At 44.1% G+C, this 12,166-nt stretch overlaps 1 protein-coding gene across 11 annotated transcripts in view; it reads left to right on the forward strand.

Moving 5' to 3' along the window:
- SLC43A3 (solute carrier family 43 member 3) overlaps positions 1 to 12,166 on the forward strand; it is a 46,580-nt gene that overhangs the window by 14,395 nt on the left and 20,019 nt on the right. For 7 of the 11 annotated variants that reach the window (XM_080994597.1, XM_080994603.1, XM_080994604.1 and 4 more), the window contains one exon: positions 11,425 to 11,649. In XM_080994597.1, the coding sequence (XP_080850723.1) occupies positions 11,466 to 11,649 (184 nt within the window). In that variant the 5' untranslated portion in view covers positions 11,425 to 11,465. Of the gene's footprint in view, positions 1 to 4,185; positions 4,340 to 5,788; positions 5,994 to 6,442; positions 6,588 to 11,424; positions 11,650 to 12,166 lie in introns of those variants that run through there. The other 4 variants (XM_080994596.1, XM_080994601.1, XM_080994606.1 and 1 more) reach the window with 4 other exon arrangements.

Raw genomic sequence — 12,166 nt, forward strand, 5'->3', positions numbered from 1 at the left:
AATTAATCCGTTCCGCGAGAGTCTTCGTCTAGCGGTTTTTTCGTCTTGCGAAGCAACCCTATTAGCGGCTTAACGGATTAGCGCTATTAGCGGTTTAGCGGCTATTAAAGGCTTAAAGGCTTAGGGGATTAGCTGCTAAAAGGCTATTAAAGGCTATTAAAGGCTTAGCAGATTAGATAAAGGGGGGGGGGAAAGCGAAAAAAAAATCTCTAGACTCGCAAGACATTTTCGTCTTGCGAAGCAAGCCCATAGGGGAATTCGTCCTGCGAAGCAACTCAAAAACGGAAAACCCTTTCGTCTAGCGGGTTTTCCGTCTTGCGAGGCATTCGTCTTGCGGGGCACCACTGTATCTAGTTTGTGATGCTTGCAGTCTGGGTTATGTTGCGAGCCCACGCACTAAACCCTGTCCCTGGAGCCTACCTGCCAGGAATGAGACATGACAACAATGTATGGGCTTAAATGAGGCCACAACTTTATTGAATTTCAGGTGTAGGAACCTTGGCTTAGGCCTTGGAAGGTATCCCTCTCATAGGTTGAGGATGTGCAGGGCAGTCAGGTGTTGTGGGAGGGGACTGTAAAACGTGAACTTACACAGTGTGCCTTCCCACTTCACCAAAGCTGGGAGTTTGACTGTATGCTGCTGCTCCAGCGCCATTGACTCCTGCAAGCAACCCTTTCATGGATCCTGCTGACGCCGCCTCACGGGGGTGCATGCAGATGCTACCCCCATCTCAAAGATAGACTATAGAATACCGACCAAGGCCTAAAACCGCCAAAGTTGTGACAAATTGCTATGGGGACGGCAAAACTTGCCAATGCAGGGAAATTCCTTCCCTGTTCTGAACACAGCAACCATCTTACAACTATAGCAGCGCCCGCTGACCTAGGAAGCAAGAGGTTAGCCTGCAAAAGAGGATTGGGTTATATTTTAGGGAGGGTTGGGTGGGTGAACCTGGAAAGAAAACAAAGTGAGCTTCAGCCTAAGAGCATCAGCCTTTTTCCGACCCTCGCCCTGCCCCCAGCCTGCAGCCCATTGACCTGAGATGGGGATGGGGAGATGGCAACCCTGTAGCCAAGGTGGGTGGCACCCTGCTCTCGGGAACCGCTGGGCGGTGTTGCAAACCCTGCCCCCCTCTTTGAGGGGGTGAGCAGTAATTGTGTTCTGTCAGGGCAAAAGAGAATATCTGGAGAATTTTCATGACTGGGTTGCAACAAAGTGGTCTTGATGGTAGCTGTCACTCCTTTTAAGTAGGTCTGTGTGACAACGAAAAGCAGATCATGGAAAATAAATGGTGAGCTGGATCCACACTCACAGGCACAAAAGATTATTAACTGGCCCTTCACTATATAGCGTAGACGTGGTGAACATTTGGTCTGCCAGGAGTTGCTGAAGTACAACTCCCATTATCCCTGTCCATTGGCCATGCTTGGGAGTTGTAGCTTAGCAATGTCTAGAGGGCCAAAGGTTACTCACACTTGCCTTACAGAGTGAAGGGTTGCATTGTTCCCCTCTTGCACACATCCACACTATGTAGTCTCCGTTACGATAGTTCACAGTAAAGCACTAAAGATTGTGTACACAAATTCAGTGTTTTTTAATTCATTACCTTGGTAGATTAACTTAAAACTTTATTTGGTCATCATTATGTCTCCTTTGGAAACTCCTCTGTAAGAGAGTTAGGATGCCCATCACACACCATGTTAATACAGTCCTACTTCTTGAAGTCCCAGTGCTGTGAACAGTCGAGACAGTATGTAGTTTCTGTGGAAAAGGCAGAGTTTGCAGATCTTCATCTCTGAGATACCTGGACCACTTTGGAATCCAAAATAGCTTGGATCCAAGGCAGTCTAGGGTGTAGCTGCCTAGCTCCGAAGCTCTGGAACAGTGTTAGAATCTTGGGAAGTCTCCTAATGAGGCATCTGATCAAGGCCTGTATTTTAAAATGAGCTTAAAGATATATTTGCAAATGTTTGTATGTTTCATGCCAGGCAGAAAGCAGCTGGCTAAGTACTCTGGCAGTTGTTTATCTTCCTGCTCTCCTGGACAAGGGCCCCCCTGATTTATAGCAGTAGCAGGAGACAAGTTTCTCAAAGTTGTAAAAGGGAATTACAGGCTGGGAGCAAAGGTTATACTGACCCTACATATTACAGAATACAATCAAGCTGCAAAAACACTAATTAAGAGTTGGTAAATAGTAAGATTTATTGTTTAACAGAAAATAATACCATGTGCCTCCCATCAGACTCTAGCCATATTTTCCTAAAATTAAAGGGCAAAGAGCTAATGGGAAAAGCAGCTGGCTGGGAAAGAGGGGTGTAAACTGAAGAGGCTTCTTTGAAGCTGTTTTTACTGAGTTCCTTTTTACTTTGAAAAGGCCTTTTCTTCTAAAAAGCTATCTATGTTATGTATGAGATTTGTTGGCTTAATGTAATTATGCAAAGGATTTAGAAAGTAAGAAATGTTAGATTCTTATGTTAGATTCTTATTTCATTGATGGTGTGTGAGAATGTGAACCCAAGATCTCTATTTAGATAAAATTTAATACCATGAGCCATCTGTTTTAGCCATTTGTTTTGGAATGCAGGGGCAACAGGGGCAAAAGGTGATCTGGTAATTAAGGTGCCTTGTCAAGGCAAATGTAAGATATATGGCTACTTGTCTGCCATTTATGGATAGAAGGAAATATAGCTCTTTGTCTCCCATAAAAGGTAATAGGAAATGGGTGTATCTTTTATGATTGGTTCTAGCAAACAGCCAATAGGAATTTCAACCAGGCTGATTGGACAGAGGCAGCCAAAGGAGGAGCAAGGGGGCTGGGCTAGGAAATATAAGTGCTGGCCATCAGGGCTGGAGTGGGCAGAGCTTTGGTAACCATATACCACTGTGTCTATCATTTATTTGTCTGACAAATAAATTATTATTTTAATTTCTCTATTGCTGCGTTGAATATTTCATTCCAGCTAAGCGTTAACCACGAGCAGGGTGCTACACTAAGGTGTTCTTAAAATATATATTTTGTAACCTTGTCCTACTTCTTTATTAACTAAAAATACCAGACACAAAAGAGGCAGGAAGTAGGGGAGGGATTCTGTGACTTGCAGTTCTAGCTGCCAGTCAAGGTTTGAATTTTACCAGGTCTCTCCTTTCACTTTCAATTGCACTGCTTTTGGGAGGAACTCATCCACCTAAATCCTAACCAATTTTTTGCTTTGTGACTTTAGGGCAAATTGAGCAGTAAAGAATCTAGGACTTTGTAAAGCCTCAAAGACTTGTTTTGTTCATTCCTTCTGTTTTGATTTTACATTATATTTGAAAATCAATGAAAAATGCAAAAAATATACTGATTTTATTCAAAATTCCCTAACCTCTGTATCTATCCTTCTGCAAATGTTTCAGGGAATGTACCTTAAGGGCACATTATGTGACATGTTTCTACAAAGTACCCACAAAACCATAGGGCAGGGCATCAAAGCTTTTTAAATTATTTCAAACTTGTCATCTAATGGAGGTGAATTCATATGGTACTGACTAGCAGATATACAAGGGCACAGCCATAATTCTTTTGTCTATGGGAAAATATATGTAGCTGTGCCCTTGTGCATCTGCTATGTGGAGAGCTGAGCCCTCCAACCCATTTGAGCTTGACATGTCATTTTAATTTAAACAATCCCAAGAGAAATAGCAGGAAGCTAAAGGGGCGCATCCAGCAGTAATTCATTTGTGACCTCTAAGGCAAATGCTATTAAGATCATAGCCTTGTAAATGAAACTGGGGGAATTTCTGCAAGAGGTTCTCTTCTGCCTGTGGGATCTTTTGTGGGCCACAGTGTCAGGCCAAGGCATTTTGCTGCCTGAGGCAGAGTGGCAAAACAGCACCCCTCTCCCAAGTCAAGGTGCCTAGTATTCAAGGTTGGTTGAGTTATTTTGGCACCTGCAGCAGAAAATCCCACAAGTACTTCTCCCTGCCCCACTCCCCGGCACTAAAAAAATTACCATAATAAATTAAGTAACTAATTTGTTGCCCATTTATGATTCTCTGTCAAGTGCTGGGGCTGGCCCAGCCCATCATTACATAATGGGTTGCTAGCCTAGTCAAGTGGCTGAGATAAGGAGCAGAGGGATTGCAGACTTCTGGTTCTGGGTAGATAGGAACGGAGAGTTTGTCTACTCCACATATTGTAGACCTAAGGGAAGGGTGTGGAGAAGCAGCAAAGCTAGGGGAAAGTTTTGGCAGTTGTTAGATTTGCGGGGCGTTAGCTCTGTTGAGCATAAGGCATTCTGAACCTGCTCAGAGAACCTGCATACATGCCAACTGCCCCTCGTTCTGTTCTAGCTCTTGGTAAGTGCCTATTTTTGTTTTGTTGGGGAAATGCCTTATTTGAACTTTGTTAGGTGGAGTTCCTAGCTATGCCATCCTTTTGAGTTTCAGCTGCCTACTCCAGGTTTGCAGAAATGGGGGAGGAGGGGGGACGCATCTTGCCTCTAGCATGCATCCATGTAAATTAGGGTGGTGAATCCTTTTTTAAAAAATCTGTTGAGGGTCCACATTCAGTGGGGGGAGGCTCTGCAAACCAATGGTGGGTGGGTTAGTATTCAAATCTGTGTGAAGCTGGAGCTACCCCTTTTCTTTCTTTCTGCCACTCCTTTCTCTTTTCCCCCTTTCCCCTCATTTTCCTCCTCCTTGCCACCTGCATGGTGCTTATGCCAAGAGCCATAAGTTGCCCTCCGCTGATGTCAAAGCATGCATGTGTGCACCAAGGTCCTGTGCTATTTTACATACACACACTGCAGCTGCTTAAGGTACATTTTTGAACTGTTGATACCATATTGCAGGACATTTTTAACCAAACAATCCAACACCCTGCTGATTTTTGAATCAGAGAGGCTCTTGTAGAGTTGGTTGTATGTTGCTTTGGGTTGCCCTGGCCAAGATAAATCAACTAAGAAATATAATAATAATAATAATAATAATAATAATAATAATTAATAATAATTAATAAATAAAACAACAAAAGCAGTAGATCTGGAGTAGAGCTTTCAGCAATGTGTAATTTCATCTGTAAAATGTTGCCCCTAGCAACTCTAGAGTTCTACAGTTGTGCCATATAATCGCCAACCATTGAAGAATCAAGCTCCTGTTCAAATTAAGCCCAGAGTTCAGGGTTTTTCAATTTTCTGAGAAAAAGGTCAGCATTTTGGGGAGCAAGATATTGAGCCATAAGCTTTAAGGAAGGTGTTGCATTTGTAAGCTAGAGGTTTTGGCACCCCTTTCACACAGTTTGAGCACCAAATGCTGGGTCACACTTAAGAAGACCTGCACTACAGGAAGGTCTTCTGGGGCCATTTTATGTGGTGAAATATTTTTCTTTTGCAGAGATAAATTCCAGCATAGATCAAAATGTGCATTTCATCACTTGTGAAGTGCACCACATGTATTTAATTTATTTCATGGGTGAGGAAGTTTCCCATGAAGTGTCCTGGTATCTCACAGGAAAAAGCCAATGCTGTGTGAAATATCTGGGTAGAAACTGGGTAGAACTGAGAGATCTGGGGCAGCAGCTTATGCATGAATGTGACAGTACTGGTGAATATGTGTCAGTGTACCCATCACAAGTGCCATCGTTTGTCTGACTGAGAGGTAACGTTGACTTCCTCCACCAGAGGATCTCCTCTTTCAACATTTGTTTCCTTCCTCTAGGGAAGGAGGGAGGAGACATAAGGGAGGAGAGAGACTCTGGGCATTCTCTTAAGTTACATGTGGTCCCAGTCCAGTGTCTGCTTCCTGTTGTTCATTATTCTGCTGACTGGACCTGCCTTCATTGGCAAAGGTCTCACTCTCTGGAGGCAGCTGTGTGTCTTTCGGGTCTTGTCTGAGAGTGGCTTGTGGAAAACCATGTCACTTCTGATACATGAGGCGCATATGCAGGTCAGCAGCATCTCTTGCCCCTCTTCACTCTCTGGCAGGTGTCCAGCCCATGAGAGCTTAGCCAAGGGTAAGATGTTTATGGGGAAAATATGAGGAAGTTTTGAAAATAGCTGAATGATTCTAAGGGGAACCAGATGCTGCTGTGAGGCATGAAGGAACAGAGATACGTGTTTGGGAGATTGAGAATGACTCAGAAAAGTGAGGGGAGGTGATCAGAGAGTAAAAAGAGTCCTTGTTGGATAGACTTGAGTGGGTAATAAATATAACTGAGGGATGCAAAGAGATATCGAGGTGTGTGGTGTCATGGTAGTGGAAGAAATGAGATTAAGCAAGAATCTGGAGTGGGAGGAGGAGGAGGAGCAAGGAGTGGGAGAAAGGCAGCAAGTCCAAATAAAAACATTTCTTCCCATCCCCATCCTCAAAGAGTCTGTAGTGTGTCGACTCTTTAAAAAGCCAACCTTGGACCCAATGGAATGCAACAGCCGTTGGCCAGTTGCTAACACTGCATTTTTCTAGATAGTGGCAAGGGCCGTGGTGGAGCCGCTACAGCTGCTTCTGGAGGAGACAAATGATCTAGATTCATTTCAGTCTGGTTTCACATCTGAGTTTGGGACTGAACCAGCCTTTGTTGCTTTGATGGATAACCTTTATCAAGAAAAAGGTAGGGGACTGCAACCCTGCTTCTTTTGCTGCATCTCTCAGCAAGTGATTCTCCTTGCCTGGTTCTGCGCGCTGGTTATTGGGGGCACTGTTCTACAGTGGTTCTGTTCTTACTTGCAGGGTCATGTCCAGAAAGCAGCATGATGGGGAGACTGCTTCTCAGGCCCATGGCAGTATACAGTCCGGGAGGGCACTCTGTTCTCCCCAATGCTGTCCAACATCTATATGAAGCCATTGGGAATGGTGGTTTTGGGGCAAGGTCTCATCAGTATGCTAGGGATGCCAAGCTCTGTTTCTCCATTACATCTGACTCAGGAGAGGCTGTGAAAGAGTGGTGGACTGAATGAGGCCAATAAGATGAGTCTGAACCCTGGGAAGACAGAGGCCTTGTGGGAGAACAGTTCTCACATCCAGGCAAAAGGCTAGCTTCCTGTCATGGGTGGGGTTGCACCCCCTCTAAACAAACAGGTCCATACTTTGGGGGTACTCTATGAGTCAGTATTGTCACTTGAGGCTCAGGTTGCCTCTGTGGCTAGGAGTGCCTTTTATCAACTTTGCCTGGTACGTCAGTTATGGACATGCCTGGATAGGGATAACCTGATCTCTCTGGTTTATGCACTGGTAGCGTCAATACTTGATTATTGTAACATGCTGTATATGGGGCTGCCTTAGTGTCTGGTCTGGAAGCTTCAGCTGGTGCAGAATGCTGCAGTCAACAGTAGTTTGGTGGCAGGAACAGACTATTGCCAACACATAGTGCTGGTGTTAAAAAGACCCGCCCTGGCTTCCTGTCTGCAACTGGGTCAAATTAAACAGGGTTCTTGTACTAGTGTACAAATAGCTGAATAACTCAGGTCCAAGGTACCTTAAGGCCCACCTTACCCTGCATACCCAAGTTGGTCATTGAGGTCATTGTGAGGGGGGGAGCACTATTAGTGGTTCCTATGGGCCAGAAGCATGACATGCCAATGAAGAGCCATGCCTTCAGTGTTGTGGGCCCAACTCTATGGCACTCCCTCCCACATCTGGGGCACTGCCCCTGCTGAGTTTGGACTCCTGATCAAAACTCTTTAATTTTTGTTTATTGGAGGTTTAATTATGTTTTTAATGTTTTACATTGTATATTTTATTAAGAGCTACTTTGAGACCCATGTGGTGAAAAGTGGGACATAGTTTTAACAATAAATAAATGAATAAATATTGCCCTACTTTGGCTTTTGGAGTCCAACTACTGAGTGGTGTGAGAAGAAAACAAGACAAATAAAGGGCAGGCATGTGTGAGATGTTTTGATTTGGGTTGATGAACTGACAAGTGAAAGGAAGTGATGCTTACTAGCTCTCTACTAGTCTGTTTACTATATGTTTCCAGTAGAATAACTCATCCTTGGGTTTTTACTTAGCTTTTGACAATATCCTCCTGTGAGAACACCCTATAGTGAGATCAGTATCCCAAAGGGAGTCTGTTGCTCTGGTACTCCTCCCTCACATCCTACTCAGCATGGTCCCAATGTTTATAGTAGAAGAAGCCTGAGTCTCTATTTGAACAGAGAGTACCTGGATCAAACTAGGTCTAGCCTTGTGGAACTGGGTTCCAGTTCTCTTCTAAGTGATTGAGATGTGATATAGTTTATTTACCCAGCCATTAAAGCTAAGCTTGGGTAGTTAATTTAGGTGGAACATGTTGATAGGGCTTGGATTGAACGGGCCCCAGAAATGTGGAACATTATTTTTAACATTTACCACCACCCACAGCTGAGAGGGAACAGGCTTTTATTAAAAGAATGTGTGATTAATGATTCACAGACAAAGCTGCAGCTATGAAGGTTATACAATGCAACATGCCCCACATCCACACACACACACACACACACACACACACACTCTTTCTCTCTCCATATGCAACCCACCACAATAACCAAAGACCAAACCTATCTCTCTGCTTATTATACAGCACTGAAGAAATACCATGGTGATGAGCTTGCCAGCAAAAGATGGGAGGATGGCAGAAATATAGATAAGTGAGGGGATAACTGGTGGCATAGGCACATGTCAAGCAGGAGGATAGGTGATTGACAGAAAGTTGGGTGTCTTAAGTTAAACAGATGGCAGGATGTGAATCTGTGAATGTTGGAGGGAGTTTGAGAGGGTGCATTCCTGTTTAGCAATGATCATATGTGCAATCAATTATCACGTGTAACTGCACAAGCTCATCTTTCATGCCTTCTTACCCTTGTCACACTTTTCCATCTCTCTGTAATCTCTCCTGCTGCCAATAGTCTAAATGTAAACTGTAAGCTTCTCAGGGCAGGGGTCTCTCTCTGTTAAGTGAAGAATGCCCTGATGGCACTATAAAAATGCAGCATTATTATTTTGTTAACAATGACTTGTCTTTGCTTGCTTGAACCGTACAGGGTGCAGATTCAAAACTCAAAACCGTATTCCATATCAGATACCATTAGAAAAGTGTGGTTGTGTTGTCCAATGTTGAATTCATTCTTTCGTATTAAGGACTTGTGTGTGTAGGGAAAAGTGTGAAGCTTGGATGTACATCATTGCAGACAGTGATTGTATACATGTTTATTTTGCTTCATGTATAAGTACTGTGAATCTGTGTGTGGACAGGCAGTGAAATGTGTCTGTGCAATAGCCACATGTGATGTCAACACATAGATTTCATGCTTTTTCCGACATGCAGGTTCTTACAGTGTAAGGGTAATGCACAAAGCGGCTTCTAGGGTGTGTGCCTGCTGCTGTTCTATCATGAAATTTAGCAAGGATATAATGCAACGTTTATTTATAATTGGAACCATGGTGTGGAGGGAGACTTGAAGCTTACCCCCCACACTGTGATCCTGATCTGATCAGAGCAGTGCCAGATTTAGGGTGCTGCAGGTGGTTTTCTCTACGTGGGGTGCCAAGCCAGGGTGTGTGTGCAAACATTATGGGTACAGTAACCAAAAGAAATTATTGTGAAAATAAGGCATATTTGGGCGGGGTGGAGTGGGATCTTGTCCTTGCCCAGGGTGCCATATTACCAATGTCTGCCCTTGATCAGAGGCCCTTGGTGCTAACTTCTTCCCACTGTAAATATGCAAGGAGGAAGATTGTGATTATGGTGAGGCAAAGGATCAAACCCCTACCCCCTAGATACCTTGGTGCCAATTTCACTCAGCCCCCATGTGATGGCTATTTTTCTTTAAAAAAAAAAATCTTCCATGGCAGGGCCCATCTTGTTTGACTCTGAAAAACAATGGGGTTGCCTAAGGCAAAGAAGTACCGTATTTTTCGCTCTATAAGACACACCAGACCACAAGACGCACCTAGTTTTTGGAGGAGGAAAACAAGAAGAAAAATATTCTGAATCTCAGAAGCCAGAACAGCAAGAGGGATCGCTGCGCAGTGAAAGCAGCAATCCCTCTTGCTGTTCTGGCTTCTGGTATAGCTGCGCAGCCTGCATTCCCTCCATAAGACGCACACACATTCCCCCTTACTTTTTAGGAGGGAAAAAGTGAGTCTTATAGAGCAAAAAATATGGTACTTTCTTGGCCAGGGAGAGATTTGATCAAGGACTTCCCACCTCACCCTGTTAATCACTCACCAGCTTTCCTTTCTGTAGAAAAGTGTGTGAGAGACACATTTTGGTGGAATCTGTAGTAAAACAAAACAAAAGCAAACAAACAAGCAGATTCCACCCCACCCCTCCCAGATACAGCTTTCTTGACCTTTTCTATGAAAGCCAAACTATCTTTTTTTTTTGTTTAAATGAAATGTAACATTTATTAAAACACTGTTGTTAACTAGTATACTTCAAGCCAATGTAGCAGCAGCAGCTCATTCTTGTTGCAAAAGCACAGAGGGCTTTCCCTACCACCACAAACCAGAGACCTGGAGAAATCCTGCAGCAAAGTCATTGCCACAAGAGGGCTTGTATGGCATGGTGTGGTGTAGGGTTGCTTGAGTGTTTGATGTGGGAAGTAGGCTATAAACCCTACCCCCTTGAAGGTCACTGGGTAGGCCATTGTCGGAGTGAATTGTCCCACTGCAAGGTAAAGGAGAACAAAGTTACATAAAGAAGAACCCTATAATGTCATGGAGTACGCTCCAGAGATTTTACCTAACTCCATTGCAATATAGTTACACTGAAGAGAGGCAATGAGTTCAAAGGAACTGGGTGCACTCAACAACATGCACCAGTCCTAGGTCACCAGATTCTTCCAATATTAGTGCATGAAATCCTGTAAGTTTAGCTATCTTTATCCTCTGACTTGCTAGGCGAGTTTGGTCTCGTTTCTGTGCTCCTGAGGTGCAGCTAGGGCTTTCTCACAACAGATCAATAGAGAAGGGCAGTGCCAAGTTGTTCTGCATCTGCCCATAAGCTAGTTGTCCTTGGAAGCTTCATAACTGAACTCCCCAACTGTTTTTTGTAAGCAGCCTGAGCTTTAAATTCTCTTTATTATTGCAAGCACTCTATTTAAAAATAGGGTGCTTTGCCAAAACCCAAGTATCACTGTAGCTATTCACAAACCTATTCTGTGTCCATTTTACACATTCTTATATTGTCTCTCTTTCTCTTCTTACGATTGTTTCCTTGCGTCGTAGATGTAGAGAGCTTGCTTGGTCCTTGCTCATGGTCTTATGATATTACCACTAATCTACTTCCTCATTTCCCCCTTTGCCTCTCTACTAGGTCCAGCATCTTCAGCCGGCCTCCCCTTATAAACTCATGCATGCTGTTACACATTTCACTGCAGAAGCAGCTGCTTGCTACTGAGCAACTTGGATACTCCCTGCTTAGTTTTCCACATATTTCACTGACTACATTTTCTCTTTGCTTGCAGGATCAGAAAAGGAATTTCCTCAGGATCAACAGGGAAGTGCCATGGAGCTTCGGGGCTCAAGCACGGCCAAACGTCTGGCCACGCTACTCTCAGGTCTAGTGGAATGCATGTGCTTTGCGGGTGTCATTTTTGGATGGGCATCCCTGGTGTACGTCCTCAAGGATATGCACTACTTTGAGGATCTGTGTATGTCTGCCGCTGCCAATCAAACAAGCAATGTCACAGGTAAGATCAGATGGTGGGGGTCTGCTTCTAAAGGGAAGTTCTGAGTTTATACACATACTGGGCTAGTTGGGAGTCACAAACAGCTGTATGGGCAGGACTGCACAACTTGTAATCCCACCAAGCCAAATGCAGACGGTTGTTCATGTATTGTGAACTGCCAGATGCTTGATAACCCTGCTTTTGCAGGCAGCAGAAATCAAGGAGTTTTACCAAGCCTGCGGCAGATAACCATGCAGAGCTGGTGGTCTGCATTCAGCTAGGTGGGTCACATGTTGAGCAGGTCTGACATAGGGAGTTAGTTGGGAACTGCACAGAGAGTGGGTGTGAGAGTGTATGAATTATGGCAGAGGTGAGGTGCTCCAGAAGTTGTTGGACTCCTCATTCCCATCAGTCCCAGACACCATGGCCAATGGAGAGGGATGATGGGAGCTGGAGTCCACAAAAGGTCACAGGTTCCCTGCCCCTGAACTCCTGAATGTGTTGAGACATTCATGCTGGTTCAGAAGTACCATTGGAG

This window comes from Podarcis pityusensis, assembly GCF_964106645.2.
Source record: "Podarcis pityusensis genome assembly, chromosome: 1".
NCBI lineage: Eukaryota > Metazoa > Chordata > Lepidosauria > Squamata > Lacertidae > Podarcis > Podarcis pityusensis.